This window comes from Adiantum capillus-veneris, chromosome 9 (assembly GCF_014529385.1).
Source record: "Adiantum capillus-veneris isolate H3 chromosome 9, ASM1452938v2, whole genome shotgun sequence".
Taxonomy (NCBI): Eukaryota; Viridiplantae; Streptophyta; class Polypodiopsida; order Polypodiales; family Pteridaceae; genus Adiantum; species Adiantum capillus-veneris.
In genome coordinates, this window is record NC_140939.1 from 114,153,955 (window position 1) to 114,176,593 (window position 22,639).

General features: G+C 39.1%; 1 protein-coding gene across 4 annotated transcripts; it reads left to right on the top strand.

Moving 5' to 3' along the window:
• The first annotated feature begins 1,268 nt into the window (after positions 1 to 1,268).
• Positions 1,269 to 5,043, top strand: LOC147451015 (putative E3 ubiquitin-protein ligase LUL2). Of its 4 annotated transcripts, none has more exons than XM_086519963.1 (4): positions 1,269 to 1,428; positions 2,325 to 2,840; positions 3,388 to 3,913; positions 4,619 to 5,043. In XM_086519963.1, the coding sequence occupies exons 2-4, from the start codon at positions 2,380 to 2,382 to the stop codon at positions 4,715 to 4,717; spliced, it is 1,086 nt and encodes a 361-aa protein (XP_086376089.1). In that variant the 5' UTR covers positions 1,269 to 1,428; positions 2,325 to 2,379; the 3' UTR covers positions 4,718 to 5,043. The 4 variants fall into 4 exon arrangements, with proteins under 4 accessions (XP_086376089.1, XP_086376090.1, XP_086376091.1 ...); XM_086519964.1 differs by having other exon boundaries at positions 1,284 to 1,424; XM_086519965.1 differs by lacking the exon at positions 1,269 to 1,428 and adding an exon at positions 1,471 to 1,602.
• Positions 5,044 to 22,639: the final 17,596 nt, after the last annotated feature.

Consider the following 22,639-nt stretch of genomic DNA (forward strand, 5'->3'; position numbering starts at 1 on the left):
TAGCTTCTCAGAGACTGTACAAGAAAGTAAGGAGATAATATATGTGGTACGTAAAAGGTTTAACTCAGATGATTGGCTTAGGGCGGCCCTCGCCATCCGATCGAGCCGTGCTGTGTAAAGGTTTGGGCGTTTGGTAACAGTACTCTACCAAGTACTTTTGACTAAGCTCTGGTGTAACCTTTTGTCCCTTAAGGCTCAACATGAACTTGAGGATACCTTGTAATTTTCTCTGTGACATTATAATATAATCACTCATAATTGTGAGTTTGGCAAAAAAGAAGAAGAAGATAGTTGTAGGTGAACTATATGGTCAATTACTTATCTACAAGTGTAATTGGTACTTATGTTTGCAAAAAATGCAATGGGATTGTGGCATTGAGGTAAGTTGCAATTCACTAAGTGCCCAACTATCCAACCTTGTCAACTTTAGGAGCACTTATTTGCAAAGCTCACACAAGATGCTTGCATGTGAGGTGAGGCAACCTCGCTTCGCGAGCAGGAAGTTGCAAGCCCTTTGGGTGCATCATAACTCCTTAAAAGAGTCTTCTATTACTTGGTCTCTCCCTTGGTGATGCATGCACAGAAAGTAGTCCGTCTTAACAAAAGAAGACACCAAGTACACTCAGGAGGGTAATGGTAAGATTGATTTGATGGGTCTCTCACACTCTCACACACAAGTGGGGTGGGGGGGATGGGTAACCTTTGCATTTTCTAACTGAACCTCTTTGAGCTTTGTTTATTTGAGGAGAGGGAGGTAACTCAAAACAGGTACCCCTTCCTCGTGTGGGCTCTCTCTAATTGTTGATAGATCAAATATTACTTAATGGAAGAGCAAGAGCAAGAGCAGTAAGTAAAGGCTATGTTGAGTAAGGTTGATAAGTACAAAAATTAAGGGCATGGATGTATGTATAAACTCCGAGATGATAAGATCTCCTATGCATTTTCATGGCAAGGCATCATCTGACAAGGATTTTTGCTACAAATTGCCTTGCTCGAGCTCTTCCTTTTGCACCCATGCTTGATACAAACGACCCAAGGTTTCTCAAGCAGGCTGTGACCTAATCTCGACATCTCTACATAGGGAGTTTTACCCTATGTGTGGCGATATCGTTCGACTCCGAGCTTTCCATTGCCAAACAAGGACTGGTATGGTTGACTTTGGAAACTGGTAGCATTCCTTGAGTGATGGTGGGCCATGGACATGGGCAGTAGACTAGATAGATATTGGGAATTACAAAGGAACGAACCTTGGAAAGCACACAAGAGGAACGAAAGTCCTTATTTTCGGGACCATTCGCACATTCGATTTGATGCAGTGGCTGCTCGTGACGCGTCTTCGTCTCCGCTCCATCTGCAGGCGCCAAGCTTGCTAGCGCTTTTTTGGGTCTTCCTCCTGTTTCTGCATCTCGCCAACAGAACCAAGAGTAGGTACCTTTCCCTCTGCTACTCTGTTCAAGGACCCGATCTGCGCGACTGCATTGGTTAGGGTTTCCGAATTCTTCGCGATGGGCTTGCACTCAATGAGTACCACAGCTTGGGGGCATATTTAGGGTCCAATTTTCTGACTGGCATTCTGATGAGGGTTGTCGTAATTCTGTGAAGGTGCACTAAATGGCGGGTTGCTTCACATTGTCACTACAGTAGTGTATACTTTGTCACATTAGCAGCATGCCGTGTGGTTAGGAGGCCCGTTTAGGATCGAAATATCTGAACCTTGTTTAGGAACAAAATATGTGAACCATAGTCCGATATAGAGCTGTAACAATCATAGTTGCAACCATACTCGTATGGTTAGCTTGAACAGAACCCGTATGAAAAAGGATATCATACTTGATCAAATTGGGCAAGAAAAAGTCTTGCTAGCAAGATTGTCGATATCAGGATAGACGAGCATGGATTTTGATATTAGTAGCACGGCACAGCTGCGCTAATAGAAAGTTCTGTATTTTATCGATATTGGGATAGTTTGAGGAGTGCAGAAGTAAACCTTCAGTATAGAAGGCTATTTTCAGTTGCAAGATGATTAGGAGTAAATAAATATGCTATTTAGTTCACAACAGTGTTCAGTAGCAAATTGGGCTCATGGGTTATGCCGGTAAAATATTGCGATTCTATGAGAGGAAAGCTTCAAATGGTGCCGTTTTAGAGTTCTACATTGGGAATGCAGAAAAACTGTTGGTTTTTGCAAATACTTTTTAATATTGGGAACTATTTAGAAAACATTATGTGGTTTCATGCATCGTTGTCAGTGTCCGTTTGCCATAATTGTTTGAAGCAACTTTTAGAAGTGAAGTTTATTGTTCTTTTGTTACCTTGGGTTGCAGTACATCTCAGGCAGAGAGTAGAGGCTTCAAAAGCTTGTCAAGACTTGTATCATTTATGGGCAATGGTTCGAGCCGACATCGGAGAAATGAGTCATCTGTGTATCCACCCCAGCAGATGTATTCTCTTCCACCAGGACCTGTTTCTTACACATCTTTACCCCCTTACAATCCAACAAGGTTCCCACCTCCCTATTATGCAAATTACAATGGATCGGTAGCACCTCCTGGTCCCCGTTATTATCCCCATCCAAGTGGTCGCCATGAATACCCCATGCTGTCACCTCCATCTAACCTCCAGTGGCAGCAGTCCTCCAGTGCATCTCGGCCACTTGAACTGCCATCATCGGATCAGCAGCAATCTACAACACAGCAGCAAACAGTCACAACACAGCAGCAAACAGTCACGATACGCAATGGAGTGAACATACAGAAGAACACCATAAAGCTGACTGAAGATGCAGAGAATGCTGGTTTCTATTTGCTTGCTTTCTCTTATGATGCCGATTCTCCAGGAAGGTATATCAAAGTGTGGGTTGTTGGGATTAATTTACTAATTATATTGATCACTTTATTTTTGAATTTAGCTTAAAAATATCTTATTTTGTTATAAACAATTAACAAACAAGGTCATATGGATCTTTGCTAGTTATCTATAGTCTTTTCAATTGAGAATTTTCATGGATAATTGGCTTTCTAAAACAAGCCTCAGAGGAGAAGAGAGTTAGGCATACATGTAAATTTTATTGTTTCCTAGAATGCTTGGAACTACCTTTTCAGGTAAACAATTGAAATCTTCTTTTGCTTTTGTTTTTCAATGGGTTCTTTCATTTCACAGCCTTACACAGATTGACTTCCCTTTTGTTTTATTGTTTAAGAATGTCAAGGTGAACCTTCACCTTGTTTGCTCATAGTGTTCCAGGCTATCTATCTAATGTGGTGAGCTGGCATACATGTGCATGTGCATATGTCCAAGAGTGATGCGTTGACGTCTATGTAGCAAAGTCCATGGAATGGTCATCTCTGTTTATGGGCCCTTGATTCATTTACATGATTTTCTGTGCAGCTTCAACATTTTCTATTTTGCAAAGGAGGATTGGAGGGATGGCAGCATTAAGCCTTGGAATTCCAATGCTTTTAGCCCAGTAAGACTAACATTTGAGAAGGGATCCGGCAAGAAGTTTGAACAAGCGTCAGGAACAGGTATTTACCTCGATGCATTTGACCCAATCCTTTTGGAGAAGGAGCAAGCTGTTGAAGGTTGCCCGCTTGTAATAAGAGCTCAGACAAATCTGAAGGATGGCCAGCCAGATTCGAGTAGTACGACAGAGGACATTGGCGCAGCACTTCCCAAGTCAGTGAACTCACAAATAACGCAAGCAGTTATTGAGAGGAAGGACAATGGTGATTGCAAAGTGCGTGTGCTAAGGCAGATAATCTGGGTTGATGGTGTACGTTATGAGCTGAAGGAGCTCTACGGCGTCGAAAACACTGTAGACAAAAGTGACATTGATGAAGAAGACTTTGGAAAGGAATGTGTAATATGCATGTCCGAGCCTCGTGACACAGCTGTCATGCCTTGTCGACACATGGTAGCTTTTCTTTTTCAACCTTTCCTCTTATCGCAATTAGTGCTTGTTTATTACACACACACACACACACACACACACACACACACACACATGCATACATGTATGTATGCATGCATGCATGTATGTGTATGTATATATTATGTGTGTGTGTGTGTGCGCATGTATATATGTGCATGGTGTGAATACATAGATTATATATAATATATATCTATGTATGTAGGTGTGTGTGGTTTTGATTTATTTATAAGAGTAGATGCGAAGCTTATATAACATTCTAACGTTTCTTGTTGGCGGCAGTTCATGTATGTATGTATGTATATATATATGTGTGTGTGTGAGTGTAATGGACAAGCTCTCTCTCTCTCTCTCTCTCACTCACACACACACACACACACACACACACACACACACACACACACACACACACACACACGCGTGCGCGCGCCCGCCTGCGTGGGCACACACAAACATGCATACATTATATATATATATATATATATATATATATATATATATATATATATATAATGTATGCATGTATATATATATATTATATGTATGTGTGTATGTGTGTATATATATGTATGTATGTATATGTATGTGTATGTATATATACATACATACATACATATGTGCGTGTGTGTGTTTAATTTTAGAGTAGATGCGAAGCTTAAATAACATTCTAATGTTTCTTGTTGGCTGCAGTGCATGTGCAATGGTTGTGCAACTACATTTAAGTCACAGATGAATCGCTGTCCTATTTGTCGGCAGCCTGTGGAGGCACTGCTGAAGATCAGGATATAGGCTCATTGCTGCCTCTATACTTTTGGGAAGGTCCACCTTCACAGCTGCAAGCATGCTTATGCTGTCTGTGCTTGCACAAAAAGAATCTGTGGGGGCTTTATTGATTGACGTATTTTAAGGTATGTAAGGTGTTGTTGAAAGACAGTGATTGTCAGTTCACTGCTCATCTGAACTTCCAAATGGCTTCATTGAGATCTGATCAATTTGTACAGTAATTGTTGAATGCCCTGAATAAGGGTTCCTCAATCTTGAGGGTGGCTTAAAGTTGTAGATATTCCTATTTTTGAAGGATTTAGAAAAGGAAGAGTGTATGCTTTTTAATTTCATTTCCACTTATTTATATTGAACTCCTGAAATTATGAACTCTTCTATTGTATCTGTTCATGCGCACAGAAGAGGAGCAGAGTAGGCTCCTGAATGAGGTTGATAAATCAAAGTTCTTCTGTAAGATATTTGTCGGCACGCCCATTGGTTTGTTCTGCATTTTTTTAATAGTTGAAGCGAACGTCTACTTCTCGTGGTATGACACTGGAGGTTTCACTTTCGACATCAGTAGTTTCTATCACATGCTTATTTTTCTTATTGGAGAAGAAGGCTGTTGCCATTGCGCACATATGCACCGGTTGTTCTTTTCTGGCGGCAGCATTAGTATGCAGAAAATTTGAAGGTTTTTAACAAGTTTATTAAGGTAGTATGGCTCTTTGTCCAACACTGTATGGTCACAGAATTGGATTGTAAAATTGATCTTCTTTTTCAGGGCGATCTATGAGACCCGTCAAATGTCTTTGCTCGGCTCATAATGTCCTGTTCATCAATTTGTTGCAAATTTTCTTTTGGGAGGTTCGTTTAAGGAGCCAGTATTTTTAAGTTATCCTGCAAGATATCTATTGGGGCGACCTTTTTGTGAAAAGTAGACAATGATTTTGTATCAGACGAAAGAGCAAGTGGTTAAACAGAATACCTTTTCTACAGAAATTATCCATACAGAATTTTCTAATCTTAGCTTTACAAGACACACATTGTTAGATTTCTTAAGACACATTGTCCGCTTTCTTAGGTTATCAAAGCATCCATTTAGTCACAAGTCCAGCTAGCTGAAAAGGTGCTAAGTGCTTATCAGGAGTGGGGGCGTAGTAAAAATCTTGTTGCTTAGTGCTTATCAGGAGTTGGGGCGGGGCTGTAGTGCACGTGTTTTGGGAGCAGTTCATGTTTGATAGACGTGTGTTTCAACCCCGCCAATGGTTGCTTGCATAATGTTATTGGTCAGGTAGAGGGGGCTAGTACGGAAGAGAGGATCAAGAAGTGCAAGTGCAGTAATAGCAAAGTAAGCGGTCATTAGGAAATCAAGGATTAACCCTAAAGTTACTGGGACTCAGAAGACTTTGAAGAAAGAGCCTAATACGGGTTCTGTTGATGGATGTCTCACCTTTCATTATCAAGTCTAGCAAGGTGGTATACAAGATGTGGAATGGGGAATTAGTGCACTATGCATTTAAAATTCTCCTTTTTTGGTTGTCAAGCTTTGGGTTTGTAAAGTTTTCAACCTCGCGGTGGATTCTCATCCACAATATAGAATTGGAGCTCTCTTTCTATAGTTACATTTGTTTTTTGGCTGTTCTCTTTTGTTCTTCCTTTCTAAAAGTAGATTAGTGATGGAGGTTGCTATTTGGGCATAATCTTGATTGATTTTCTCCACCTAAGGTAGCTCTTTCTCAAATCCTTACATTGGCCATTAGATACATGATAACATTGAGCATTGCAAGCTTACCTAGGTATGACCATGGTTGTTTGTAAATTTTCACAAATATAGTTCATGCTTTGGTAAGTCCAAAAGGCATTATGAAGACTTCATAATGCTCGTACACGTCCTCTTAGGCTCATCCTTAGCCTCAGCTCTCCCTTCATTGTTTTATCTTCCCTATTTTAATAAGAAAGAAAAGTTTGGGTCTTTGTATATATCCTGCTCTTTGCCTCTAAATCAAGGGTGATTCAAGTCTTCAAGATCAAGCCTTTCTCTAGGTTATTCGAAGCTTTTGGAGGGATATATTTATCTATTGATATCAAACCAACATCTCTGGATTTGGATGGTGAACGGGTCGTTGTCTTGGATCCATGGGTATAAATCTTGGTCCATTGATGTTATCCATTAAGACATTATTTTTCTTGTAACTTTGAAGTTTCTTGTTCTTATTTTCAACAAGTTTTCCCTACACTCAATTTCAATTTTAGTTATAGTTTGGGTAAATTTTTTAGTTTTTGTTTTTGTTTTCGGAGTCGGGCGGGGCAAGCCCGGCCGCTCCCCTTATCCACCATAAAAGTGGACAAGAAGAACGATCGGGACTATGCCCCGAGAAACCGAAGGCAGACACGCTTTTGTCACTAGTTTCCTCTGAACTCGGGAGGCCAGAATTATCTACACTCTTAGGGCGATGACTTTTCCCTTGAGAGACCCATTTTGGTGGGCGTGACAGCGACCAAGTACCTCTGTTCAGAGGCCCAGGTACTGCGGGACTTGCTTCGGTCTTCCCTTTGGAGTTGCCTCCTCCAGGTAACTTATCGCTCACCTCACTAAACTGCCTTTGAAACCCGACGGTTTTCCCCAAAATTGGTTCTTTAAAAGCTTTCCATTTTTTGCCTTTTACTATCCCAAATATTCTAGGTCGCCTTGTTCACTTGTGCTTGTGCCTCCAAATTTATCTCTTACACGTTCTTTAAATTGACTAAAGCTTAAAATCACATTTCTTTGTGATTTTAAATCATATCTTTGGAAAGTTTGTATATATAACGTCCTTACACCTCTACGTTCTGTGACATAAAAACACTCTAAAAGGAGAAAGGCATTTTAGCCCTCTAAGACCAATTATGAGCTTTGTTGCAGACATTTCAACATTGAGGCTAGTTGATACCATAGTGTTCCATAAAAAAGTGTTATTTATTTATTTATTTTGGATAATATAAGAATTGAATTTCTAATCTATCCAAAGGCTTCTACAATCTTTACAAGGCAAGAAGATGCTCTTCAAATACTTCAATTGCTTCTTTTTACATTTCTGCATTATTTAAAGGTTACTCATTGACTCAAGATTTTCATACTGACTCCTTCACTAGGATATCATAGACCATCAAAACACTTTCATCTGCAATGACATGTTACATTGTAAATATTTACTTCAGTATATGAAAAAAGGTAACTTCTGAATTGTTTCTTTGAGGGAGCTTTTGAGGGCTCCATTGCCTTCAAAAGGGGGATGAAACTCCAAGTCACTCCATCAAGATATTCACATGATCTATTCTCTCGCTCATGAAGTCTTCAAAGCATGATTAGTTTTAAAAAAGTCAAGCGCGCAACGCACAATTTCAAAAGGATTTTTCTTGTGTGCTTGATTTTAAAATAAAAAGCAACTTGCTTTTCTCCAAAATTATTAATTGAAGTTAACTTCTATTTGCACCATCACATAATTACACCATTTCAATTGTTTATGAGTAAATAATTATGTATGTGAAATAACAAATCATAAAGTAGATGCCTAAGATTGTATGATATAAATAAATTGATAAATGTCCTCCCTGGTAGAGAAACATTTGTCCTCAATTGTGGAAATAAGAAAGAAGTGTATGCCCGTAAAAATTTGTGTGGAAAAGAGATAGATCTCAACACATTAGAAACTTGAAGTAATTGGTAAGAAATTTCCATTGATCAAAATATTCTAAAAAGATACCACAAAGAAGGTAAGTGGAATTAACATAATAAAAATTCACATAAGTAGGATCAACATAAGAAAAATTACTCACAGAACTTGGGGCCCTTCAACAAAGAAAAGAAAGAGCATGAGTGAGGGGACAAGGAGACTGTGCATGCCTATTCTCCACCCAACCACCTCCTCTTATAGGCCTATTGAACCACCATTAGAATCCCCTTAACTTAGCATGCCAAGCTAGCCTTGCTTAGAGCCCGTGTCCTACCGTTGTTCCTACTCTTGTCCTGAGAATGACAATAATGTGAAATTGATAATTGCCACATTTTTCAAAGGAAAAAACTTAGTCAAATGTTGCTCAAATGATGCATTGAGTGGTTGTCAAAGGTCACATCTCAAGTATAAATACCACAACAAAGATCAACATTTAACTACTAATGTATAAGTTGTCAAAGGGTGAAATTTTGTCAAAAAAATAGGACAATTTAAGGACTTTACACTTCCCACATCTTGAGAATCTATCCACTAGAGGAGGATCTATGCACCCACCTACAACTAGCTAGAGTGCTAACCTTGACTAGAGACTCGAGAACACACACACTCTCTCTCTCTCTCTCTCTCTCTCTCTCTCTCTCTCTCTCTCTCTCAAACACACACATATGGCTAGTTATAACGTGTTGCTATTTCATTGGTATAATTAGCTGGGGACTATTGGCTTGGGGAACCTTTGGTAAAAAATAAGCTTGAATTCACTTGGTGAGTTTCTGAAAAGATATTAGTAGGTGGTACCTTAATGGTACCTAACCCTTAGTAGTTAAATAGGGTTTGGGCGGGTTGCTTGGCTGTGTTAACTCTGTCCTCTTCTATGTGATATCACGGTGGCTCCCCCCTGGCGGGTCTGCGCTACAACTGTGTGTGTGTGTGTGTGTACAAGGCGGGGCTGCTGTATCTTCTCCCTCTTGAAGCTGGGCCCGCCATACTGCTGTGAAGGAATGTGGCCACTGTACAAGGCGGCGCTGCTATATCTTCTCCCTCTTGGAGGTGGGCCCACCATACTACTGTGAGGGAATGTGGCCACTTGCACCAAACCCTTTAAAGGTGAGCTTCCATGCTCATGTAGCATTGGTACTTTGTGCTTCTAAGGTGTGCATGTGTACTTGTGAGTAGTTGTACATTGGGATTGTGAGGGTGTTACCCGCAAAAGGTGTAGCGTTAAGTAGTCGGCTATATGGCAAAAGGCAGGATAAGCAGGTTATTATGGAGCTGGCTGCTCCGACTCAATCCCAGGTGACTTATGGATTTTGATATGGACTACTATCCGAACTGTTTGGATGTGTTGCGATTCACTTGTTGGTATGGTAATATTCCTTATGCATATACCGGAATGTTTACATGAATGGAAACTTCTACTGAACCTTTTGTAACTATGCCACTAGTTTTTTACTCGCCTTTCGAGTTTAGGAAATGCTCTTAATTTATGAATGACTTTTCATAAGCATGTATATGAGCACCCTTTTGGTATCTATGGCTTTGGTTTTGTAATTCCCTTTTGATTTTAGGGATATCTGTCAATGCATATCTACGGTCTTGTCATAGGCATGTATAAAAATTATTGAAAGGTGGTATATTCTTTAAATACTGGATAAATGTTGCCTTGAATCTCTTTCTTAATGATAGAAGTTCTTCTTAATAATTGGTGCATGACTCTATAATGGTAGGGTTGACCTACTTGTGGGGTGTAAAACAACGGTCTGGTATATTTTGTTAAGGCTACCACAATGGTTATTCTACTGATGATGTGCCTCTAGGTTTGTTATCGAGCGTACCATTCTTGCTCAGATACGCTTTATGCCGTTTCAGTGTTGTGTATATAGATGTTTTGAAAAATTGCTCAACTTGGCCGAATATGGTTATAAATGGTTGGTTGTGAACAAGGTTAAAATTGATTGTGGCCGAATATGGTTAAGAATATGGTTGTGTAGGGTTGTGGAATATGGTAGATAAGGTTGTAAATGGACTGCTCATGAGACCATAAATGGTTGCTTATTGCATCGAAGTTATGGGCCTTGGAGGCCCACTCCCATAGCTTTTGGAACAAATGTGGAACTATGGAATATCCCATCTATATGTAGTATGATTTAGGGGATTAGCACTCATGATTACTACCTTACATTTGGTTTCGACTCCATCTAGGGAGGTGTAGGACTTACTTACTAACATATTTTTATTTTACATGTGACTCCAAAGTATTGACAGCACGTATGAGCACAGTCACTGACCCAAAAAAATAGCTACAATTAATGCCAAACTCTGTAAAGTTAAGAAACAGGTATATGTGGTCCACTTCGAGGCTAGATTGCCTCATAAAACTGGTCTTCGGCCTTATCTCATGAGAGCTTGCAAAGCAAAAGGGGCTCCAAATGTTTTTTCCCCCTTTAAAAGAAACCATCTCTGAATATATGACCTTTCTTATTATTTATCTTTAAAGGCAATCTAGTTGGGTGACATCTATAACATGTGGGATACCCATGCATCACCTGTATACGGTGCCAATGCTAACTAAAAGTTGTGTTGTTTCCATGGGCGCAGGTGAGGGTTACCTTCTCAACTATGGTTTTCAAAGTTCCTTGGCTTGACGATAGAGGAATTATATATCTTCAGGCTCTTGATTCTCTTGTACTTGTGTATAAAGTCTATTTTGTACTATGAATGACAATTATATCACCTTTTCATTGACATAGTTTCTAGTGTCTTTTGTAATTTGAAAAGATTCTTTGGTGTTTATGTTATATTGTTACTGGAACACACACTCACGCGCGCGCACACACACATGTTACTTTCATTTGTGGCTTACTGTTCTAAGAATAGATACTTGTTGATATTTAACACTACATGGATGGTAGGTATAAGTTAAAAATATCTTAAGTAGGACATGGATAGCAACTGATATGTTGACATTTGTGATACGTATTTAAAGCTAATGAATATGTTGTCTTGTTTATATGCATGCAGGTGAGGACTCTATCTTTACCTAGGATCTTTTTGGCCAAGATGCTATCTATCACTATCAAACCTGGCCTCTTTCACTTCAGAATAAGTTGTTATTGACTATCTTAGGTACAAAACACTAGAATGATACCTCGTTCTCACTACGATGTACAAAAATGTATCAAAGACTGAGTTGTTTCTGTATTGTCCTTTGTCTAAAGCTAGCTATCTTTTGAACTGTTATATTCTTTTGTGTATAAGTATAAGTCTAAAAACAACAACACACACGTCCTAAACACAAGGTTCTCCCAGAAAGCTCGGAAAATCAGATATTGGCTTTGGAGATTTTTGTCTATAGGCTTTTATGGACCCACTATCTATAATTCCTCATTAGGTTGACAAGTGCTAGGTGGTCTTTCCTTGTCTATAGATCGGACTCCTGCTCACAGCTATTGTAGTCTTTGACTGTATTGGTTTTAGGTTGTAGATTAATCCAAAATTACTTACCCTTGAGTAATTATTTTGATTCTTATGATTTCAAGAACATTTTACCTCTTATAAACGAACTACTCTTGGATGGATTGTTTGTTTGAGGACTATCCATAGAAATTGGTTAAAGCATGGAAAACTACTACGTTTGACTATGAACGACATCCATACTATTCTTTATTGGCTAAAAAAGCTTTAAAACTCCGATTGGAGTATAATCCTCTCTGTTAACATTGTCACTTATAGCTTCGATGAGACTCATGGATTTTTACATATGATACAACTCTTTGGCTTCAGACTTGACTATTCTATTCTCATCAACTTGATGAAGGAGTAGGCCCATACTCAATGGGCCTACTGCCAACTCATTGAGTATGGTGCCTGGGTTAATGCGGGTGCGCGCGCGCGCACACACACACACACACACACACACACACACACACACACACACACACACACACACACACACACACACACACACACACACACACACGTCACTTTCATTTGTGGCTTATTGTTTTGAGAATGGATACTTGCTGATATTTAACACTACATGGATGGTAGGTATAAGTTAAAAAGGTTTTAAGTAGGACATGGATAACAATTGATAGGTTCGTTGATACCTGTAATACGTATTCAAAGCTAATGAATCCGTTTTCTTTACTTAGGATCTTTTTGCTAAGCTGCTATCCATCACTGTCGAACCTGGCCTCTTTCACTTCAGAATAAGTTGTTCTTGACTATCTTATGTACAAAACACTAGAATGATACTTCATTCTCATTATGATGTACAAAAATGAATCAAAGACTGAGTTGTTTTTGTGCTAATCATTGTCCTTTGTCAAAAGCCAACTGTCTTTTGAACTGTTATGTTCTTTTGTGTATAAAGTATAAGTCTAAAAACAACAACAACAACAACAACACACACACACACACACACACACACACACACACACACACACACACACACACACACACACACACACACACAAAGAAGAAGAAGAAGAAGAAGAAGAAGAAGAAGAAGAAGAAGAAGAAGAAGAAGAAGAAAACATGACACATATATGATGACAAGATATGTGTTCAACAATCTTTTGATATAATCCCAATCGAAAAAAATGGAAGCATTTTTGCACAACTATAATTCTAAGCATAAAACCTGCATCTATTTCTGTAGTGGACTCCTATAAGTTTCATTTAAGGATCTTTTAGGACACCCATTGTAATCACAACGAAAATCTCACTTTGCTAGGTGCGAGCCAATACATTATGTACTCTAACCTAGGTAGTAGAGGTCACTTCATCTTCCTCCATGAGCCCAAGCTTTGAAAGGATTCCACATACTCATCAGTAAACAAGTTATTAGTGATTGTTGAGTTTAGGCATCTAGCCTCTTTGAGGATCATCTTGGGTGAAAAAACATCAAAAGTAGGGATAACCCCTTCCTTGTGTTTTAAACTCAGACATGTTACTTGTAGATCATTAAGTAATTGTCATGGATCCGCTTGAGAGACAAAAGCTATCATAGACCATAGAGCATGCATAGCATGTATAAGCCGAAGCAATATGCTACCCATATCTAGTAGCATAACAATATACAAGCATATCATGCTAATCAAAACCCAATCAAAATAAAATATCCATAATTTGCAGTAGAACAATCATGTCCTATCAAAAAGTGGGCACCAATCACTAGCTCATGTGTAGCCCATCAACTAAAATCTACAACCTAACAACCATATTAGCTAATCTAAATCAACTAATCGTTCCTCATGCCCTACATCTTGAGAAGCTAACCACATCAAATCAACCAATCAATAGCACATCGTCTGAAATCTTGTAGCATAACAATCCAACCATGTCAACCAATCGACAACAATCACTAAAATCTTGTAGCATATCAAGCCACCATATCAATTGGTCCACACCAATCAATAGCCGATCATCCACAATCTTGTAGCATAATAGCTGAACTATATTAAATGATCCAAAGCCAATCAACCATCCATCATTTGCAACTTGCAACATATCAATCAAGCTATATCAACCAGTAATCCAAAAATTATAAATGTAATATATATCAACAATCAACAAGCCATCCTTTGCAAATTGTGGCATATCAATAAATCTAGATCAAGTACTAATCAAACTTACAAATGTAACCCAATGAATCATTATCATCTCATCAATATTACGGTGATAACATAATCTCCAAACATAACCATAAACTTGCTCTTGGCATATCCATACTAGGGATTTCAACCACTTGTAGGCATGAAGATGAATTGATAAGAGAAAATCCACATTTAAATAAAATTACTAATTGAAACACAAAGAAAAGTACTTGTGACATACGAACTAGTTGAGTTTTAGTATGAGAAAATAATTTGGAAATAATCTACTCCATAAACATCAAAGTAAGTGAGAAAGGCAATGATTTAGATAATATGGAAGACTGAAAGTATCATGACTACCTCTACCCAAGAGCCTAGCTCTAGATTTAAATGACACACACTTATAGAGCTAACACAACTTCTAACCCTGGAGCATGGCTCCCAAGAATAAATCATTAACCACAAGAATACTCTTACTCTCCAAGACTTCATACAAACTCATAGAGCCTACTTGTATAGGCATGGATCCCATGGTTGCAGGAGATCTACATAAATCAAGTCCATCCTACCATAGGATATACAAAATGGAGCTCCAAATGAGCCCAAAAGCTTACACAGTAGTGGAAAAGTTAAGGCACATACACTTTGCTTGGTTGCATGTTGGCTTCCACCAACATACACTTTGTAGCAAAAGATTTACTAGAAGCAAAGTGAAAGCAAGAGTTGTATATAGTTTTAGTTTAGCTAACAAATATGTAGTGGCATGTATAATGGGAATAAAAAAATTTCATGAATACCTATATACTCCTTAAAGCTTTTCGTCTTTGGCAAAGGATGCTCTTAAAGGCTATCCCTATTCCTTACATGGTGAACACAAACAATTAGAAAGCAGATAGCTCTTTTACTATCTTTGCTTCAAGTTCTAGCATAAGTAGGTTCATTGTCCAAAACATTGGTCTCCATCTACACTACTACAATGAAATATTGAACCAAAGTAAGAGGATAAGTAGCAGGTTCCTTTACAAAAAAATTCTTCTCATCACTCATATCCCTGATGGTAACTTTGACATTCATGCATACTCCAAAAGATCCCTTGGTAGAGCATTTGCAGCCCGTATATGCCATCCATGATCCGCATCAATACACAATTTTGTTCCCAATACAAACTCTTCGACATAAGGTTGAACTTTGAACTATGATCGACTAAAGAAACAAAGAGGGATCATCAAAATCTCCCACCTTGTTCAAAGTCTCTGTAGTAGCCCTAGCCCAATGATTCCTAGTGAAATGACTCTTTGGTATGGTACCTATATGTTCTTCATCATGGAATCAAACATAATTTACCTATCAAGGAAGACAATTATTATCCAGATACTGCCCAATTCATCATGTCTAAACTCCTCTTTTTGATATTGTTCAAAATGGCTTCAATCCATTTTTGAATGATTTGTACTCCATGTGTCCTTGCTGATTCATTCTTTGGTCCATATTCTGTCGCTTTCTTTTTATGATGTCAATGATCTCATCATGAAACTCCCACTTTGCAATGCCCAATATCTTGCCCAAGGAAAACTCCTGTTAAAAATCCTCTCCTCGCACTTTCTTTCAGAATTCCAACTTGTAAGATGGACCTCATGGTTTACGTAGCTTATTATTTTTTTGGGCCTCCTCTATTGGAACCTTTTAGATGTGTGTGCCATAGCCTCTTCCCTTTTTACTTAAAAAAAATAAAATTTATTGTTTTTGGATCTAGCAATGTAAGCATACACTGAGAGAGAATCCACGAGGAAGTGAATGGGGTATATGAGGGACTCTTTATTTGGCAATTTAAGGAAATACTTAAAGCTTAAGTTCGACCAAGCCTAAAAAAGAGGGCAAAAAGGCCTATGCTAAGATTTTTAAAAATGCCATTTCTATATTTTGTATTTGAAAATAGTCTATTTTAACCCAAAAGAGAGGTGGGTAACTAAATTTTAAAATGTCTTTTATCCACCTCTCCTGTCTCTCTAACATATAAAACACTCTCTCTCACTTAGATCTCATTAAAAGAAGCACTTTTCAGTCTCCCCTACAGAATTTTTTTTTCCACATTCTCTAACTATATTCTCTCTCTAAAACACAAGCCAACTCTCTCTCTTTCCCCCTCTTTTCTCTCTTGTTACTTCCCCCTCCCAATCATTGAGGGGACATTCTATGCTACCTAAGTCTTATAGAAAGTGCAATCCTCCAAGGTTGTAGATTTGCTCTCTCTCCCACTCTCTCTTCCTTTATTATCTTTCTCTCTCTCCCACTCCCCCCCCCCCCTCTCCCTCTGTCTTTCATGCTTCTACCACTCCAACTCTACGTGAGAGGAATGGAAAACTCCATTACATTTGTGTGCAACAACATTTCTCCCTCTAAAACACTCATGATAAACATTTTAAAGTTAAAGGAGATTGAGCTGCATTCCCTCGCTTTCTTCCCTCTATAACATAATCCTTATCTCCTATCTCTTAGTACTCTCCACTTCTTCCCTCCATAGCTAGATTCTCTTGCTTGTAGTAGTAGTCACCATTACACATTGCACAGGGGGGAGATTGCACCAATGTCTGAGTTATTCTTCTCCTATCCTCTCTCCTCTCTTGTCGTGCTGGTGTAGCACTCCGCTCTAGGAGGTGCGCCTGCATGTGCTCTCTCGTTTTCTATCTCACTCTCTATCTATCTCGTGCGGGATTTGCTTTGGATTTCTTGCGTACACGATTGTACAGGTATGTGGATTTACTGGATTTATAGTTAATTATGTGCTATTGGTATGTTTTGCAGGGCTGCTACGCTCCCGTTTGTAGGAATGGTATCAGAGCCATAGCTATGGTCCCTAATTTGCAACAATCCTAGCTATGAAGATCACCACAATCATAGATAAGTCATGTTTCTCTTGATTAAAACTTTTCTCTCTTGGAATAGTACATAGAAGATTCTTAACTTCATAAATTTGTAAGTCCGTTTTGATTGTGAAGTCTTTTGGATTTCTGTTATTGAATAAAACTTTGTTTAGCAATTGAAATTGATCATGTGAAGAAATTATGGGTGTAAGCAACAAGAGGAGCTTGGATGATTAGCGATATTGAATAAGGATTATGCGATACAGAGTGACCTTCATGATCCATCAAATTTAATTGAGAAGGTAGGTGAAGAAGTATGAGGAAAGAAGAAGAAGGATATGAAATTTAGTAGACGACATAGAAGCAAGGTTTTGTTTCTCCTTTCTTCTTGTCCGCTTGTCCTAGGAATCAGACCCAAGAGAGCACGAACTTAAGTGAAACCCCGCAAATCTTAAGAGGAAATGCAAAAAGAAGTGTGTGAATTCATTCATGACAAGCTACACAAAGCTTAACAATGAGTAAATTATCTCAAGGTATTTTATTGAAGGAGGGGCCGACATAGGTTAGGGGGTCATAATGGGAACCAACCCCACATTGATGTTTATATAAATATAGAACCCACATTACCTCTCAATGCAACAGAACACTGCTCGGAGATTTTAGAGCTAGCGTGCGTTGTTTGCAGGGCATACGGATACTGTAGAAGAGTAATAAACACAGCTAGAGATTGTAGCTTCAAGGCACACAAACCTGCAACCAATCAAACTCTCTCTCTCTCTCTCTCTCTCTCTCTCTCTCTCTCTCTCTCTCTCTCTCTCTCTCTCTCTCTCTCTCTCTCTCTCTCTCTCTCTCTCTCTCTCTCTCTCTCTCTCTCCGCCTCTCAGTCATCGGTGACTTACGGCGCCCATTCACCCACCCAACTGCCTCTTTCTCTACCCCTTCTTTTTTTGAATGACCATGCAACCAATCAAACTCTCTCTCTCTCTCTCTCTCTCTCTCTCTCTCTCTCTCTCTCTCTCTCTCTCTCTCTCTCTCTCTCTCTCTCTCTCTCTCTCTCTCTCTCTCTCTCTCTCTCTCTCTCAGTCATCAGTGACTGACGGCGCCCATTCACCCACCCAACTGCCTCTTTCTCTACCCCTTTTTTTTTGAATGACCATGCAATAGCAAGACCAACGATTCTCTCCCCCAACCACAGCCAGACCCTTTACTCTCTCTCTTTCTTTACAACGACAACCACTACTCCACCTCTCGAGTACCGTCCCATTATCGGCCGCCTACCATGCAATTTGTTCTGACTCTCTCTTCCTCTCCTTTGGCCAGCTACGATAGGTTTCATAGCCCACATATAACTACATCCATGCATGAGCTGCCTACAATCATCCACTCTGTTCCGAGCTAATCATAACAATTGCCAACTCTCTCTCTCTCGCCGACCATTCCCTTTCTTTTGCATGCAGCAGTTCTAGTGAATGGTGCATGATCGTGGACGACTCGCTGCATGTAGCCATTGTGCAAGAGAAGTTTTATCTCTCACTCTCACTCTTTTTTTGCATGATCATGTAGTTTTTTCATAGTCACACAAAGTGAGAGCAACCCTTTCGCTTTTTCCCACCACCCATGATCGCATGCAGCCGTGCTCAACCAACAACCTCTCTCTTTCGTCTCTCTCTTTTTACTGTGACCAGCCACTCTCCCTTGTCAACATGCAGCCTCACACACACCCCCCCCTCGAGTTTGCTCCATCTGTTGTCCACACAACAATGGCGCCCCTCCCAGTAGTTCGATCGCGGTTAGGATCGCGGTCAGTGTTGAAGCTATTCAGTGATTGCCAACGACTCCTCCCCACCTCCTTCCCCCCCCCCCCCCCCCCCCCCCCCCCCCCCCCCAGTATGACTACGTACATAAGCGAACATTTGCAGTAACTGCTGCAATACTTTCTTAGATGACGCCTGTTGCAAAGCATCCTCAGGCAATGATGACGATGATGATGATTTCACCCTGGCTATTTTAGGCTTTTAATATTTTTTTCAGTCTTTCACTTTACTTAATTTTATTTTTTTACCCACGCATTGGTTTACATCCACAAGGATTGTATGAGTTTGGTCTCATAGGTAATTTTGACCCTTTGAAGACGGTTAATTTTTACTCTTTGAAGACGGTTAATATAACATTTCATTTCATTTCTCTCTCTCTTTCCCACCCTCTCCCCCTTCCCTTTTGGACGATGGTAGATGTCCATGCTCAAACAAAATTGCGGACTCTACCTTTGTATTCGATTGTCCACAACCTTGCAAGTCGATGGCTTGTTGGCACCCATAGCAAGCGAAGCTGCAAGGTGGTGCAAACTAACTAGGATACAATTGGAAGTAGTAGGGAGCTATGGAGAAAAGACCTTGGGAGGTAATATAAAGTGCCGTATGGCACATATAGTAGTTGCTGTCTGCAACTTGATTTATAGAAAATGACAACAACAATCATGGCAGCAAAACGTCTTGATTGGACCTATGGCAACATGTAAAAAATGTTGCAACCGAGGCTCTGCAACAATTTGCTGACTCTCGCATCCAACCACTGTACGTAGAATGCCACCCAAGGCGGCGTCCTCAAACTTTTTATAAATTTTTGTTGCAGTCTCAAGAAATGTTTTATTTCTAAACCCACTTCCCACGTCCTCTTTTTGTAGGATATGTATTGATAACGTCAAGTGAAGTTGGCCTAGTGGTTAAGGCAAGGGGCTCTAACATGCCCACTATGGTTCAACCCTTGTGACACACGGGTGTGGGTGTGTGGACGCAATCCCGTTAAACTAGCTGATTGCGAAGCATTAGAGAGCTAAAAAGAAGAAGAAGGGGATATCTATTAATAATGTAATTGTGATATAGATTAGTGTATATGTATCTATCTTCATATATATCTTCATATTTTGTTAATTATAATTTCAAAAAATGCAGATCTACTTAATGCAATTATTCATGTCTATAGTAGATGGTTGACCACACTGGTGTTGAAGTGTAAATGCTTTTCCTTAATTTTCCTTCACTTGTGACTTGCATTTCAATAGCCAAACTTACTGCTAGGTTTCTGCATCTATTGCTTTCTCAAATTTTATTAAATATTTTTTGTCATTTCTCTCTTTTGAAATCTTTATTTCCCTACTCCCTTCCAGAATCCTTCAAGGTTAGTGCTCCAATCATGTAACCCTCACCAAACTGCACATGAGTCTATGTTAACATAAAAACTCAAGGATAGATATGATGAATAAACTCCTAGATCCACAATGATGAACAACTCTCTCTCTCTCTCTCTCTCTCTCTCTCTCTCTCTCTCTCTCTCTCTCTTTATGAAATCTTCACGGTTAGCTTCATCGAGCTACACTGACACAATTTGTATCATCCTTAGAGCAGCATCTCACTGACGATTATACCCATAAGTAATGATGTAATGAAAGTGGGATGGCACTTTGTTACCTTTACAACTATAATTGAATGTAGCATTATATGAATACTGAGATCTGTTTTGTTGCCTCATTTTTTTTGGGTGTGTATAACCCTTCCCTATAGACGCTTAAGATTAATCATTATGAATCTAAGGTTATGCACTAGGAGGGGATAACAATTGTTTAAATAGAACCACCATGATTCCTTTAGATCGATTAATTGACGTGCATATTGTTATCACACAACATTAATATCTACTGACCCCACACCTTCACTCTAAACAACTCTCATTACAAACTTTTAAACTGTTAATGCATTTAGTGTGTGCTTCAATAAATTTTACAATTGACAAGACATCATTTTTACAGCTTTGTTTTTTAGAATTACTATTGCAAATAAAGCTAAGTGCAATGCTATCACAACAGAGAACCTCGTAGTATGAAATTTCTTAATGTATTCTGATAATACCCCTCTAGCACAATCATTTGCCACCAAACATGTTTTTTGTAGAAGACAGACATTCTTTTTCTTGTTTACATTCTATTATAAGCTGCAAGATCTATTATTTTTAAAGTCATTCCTTGTACTTACATTAATAAACATATTCCGAGATGATTTGTCAGGAAACTATGCTACCACTCACGTGAGCTCGGTTCATTTAGAATGATCATCAACATTTGGTAAATGCTTTAGCATCCCAATCGCGTCCAATTTGGTACCATATATGTAATGTTTGTTATTTTTATGCCTTCTCTAGTTTATTGGTCACATGCACACAAATTTGCCGATTTAGGCAGTGTTTAAATGCTCATCATGGTGTAGATTCACCGATTAAGGAAACACCAGTTGTACATACACATCCGTTCATTTCGGTAGCATACCAACAAAATTTAGATTCACTATTTTAAATCACACCAAATGCAGATCCGCCAATTTAGCAGCATTAGTGTAGATTCACCGATTTAGGCAGCACTTCTAATCGATGTAGATTCGCCAGTTGAGGCAACACTGATTACAAAATCATGCTGGAGCCTGATTTGACCCTTGTAAATTTTTGTATAAAAAACGCACATTTGTAAAGCCCCTGTTATGAGGAGAAGCCATCGTGCATGAAGAAAAATCACTCGCCGAAAACCAAAATTTTCACGGCCAGTCTCGAGCAACAAAATGGGATGTAGAAAAGGATGAACATGATAATCATGGAGCAAGCATGAAGCATGCGGCTACATGTAGATTTACCACTTGAGCTTTGGGCAAAAGCAGTAAGTACATCTGTGTATTTGATCAATCCGTCACCCTCAATGGCATTGAATGGGGGAGTTCTAGAGGAGGCATGAATATGTAAACCGATGAATTATTCATTTCTCAAAGTGTTTGGGTGTGAGGATTTCATGCACATAGATAGAAGCCTAAGATCAAAACTAGATGCAAAGTCCAAAAAGTGTTTCTTCATTGTCTATGGAGAAGGCGACTTTGGGTATCGCCTATGGAATCTTGAAGATGGTAAAATATTAAGAAGTAGGGATGTAATTTTCAATGAACAAAATATGTACACAGATTACTTGGAAAGAAAACAAACAAAAGAAAAAAAGTGACGAGTACATGGAGCTTGAGGACGGTGAAGACTCAAGGAGTGAAAACGGTGACAACGTACAACAACATCAACCAAATGAGGAGCCTCAACCTATTCCCCAAAGCTCTACAAGAGCAAGTACACCTCCAGAAAGGTTTATTCCTTCCTTCAACCATCTCTTGATCTCAGATTGTGGAGAGATAGAATCATACGAGAAATCTATGCAATATGAATCCAAAGAAGAATGGATAAAGAGCATGCAAGTGGAGATGGACTCATTACATCGCAACCAAACATGATCATTGGTTGAGTTGCCTAAGTTTAGGCTTGTGGTAAAAGGGTTTTCTCAAAAAAAAGGTGTTGACTTCAATGAAATATTTTCTCATGTTGTAAAAATGAACTCAATTAGGCTTGTCTTAAGCCTTCCGGATGCTCATGATTTAAATCTCGAGCAAATGGATGTAAATACGACATTCCCTCATGGTGACTTAGAGGAGGAAATTCACATGCTTCAACCAAAGGGGTGAAGTAAGGGGTAAGGAGAAAATGGTTTGCAGATTAAAGAAGAGCTTGTATGGTTTAAAGCAAGCATCAAGACAATGGTACTTCAAGTTTGATCGATGGATGCTAGATCATGGATTCAGAAGATGCCACTCAGATCATCGCGTCTACACAAAGAATTTGGGAGATGGGAAGTTCATCATGCTAGTGTTGTTTGTTGATGACATGTTGATTGGAAGTGCTAACATGTAGGACATTAAAGAA

What these genes read in the sequence shown, in the direction of transcription:
- LOC147451015 (XM_086519963.1), top strand. Translation starts at nt 2,380, where the DNA reads ATGGGCAATGGTTCGAGCCGACATCGGAGAAATGAGTCATCTGTGTAT. An exon ending in GATGCCGATTCTCCAGGAAG is followed by an intron (nt 2,841 to 3,387) that starts GTATATCAAAGT and finishes TTTTCTGTGCAG; the next exon opens with CTTCAACATTTTCTATTTTG. An exon ending in TCATGCCTTGTCGACACATG is followed by an intron (nt 3,914 to 4,618) that starts GTAGCTTTTCTT and finishes TGTTGGCTGCAG; the next exon opens with TGCATGTGCAATGGTTGTGC.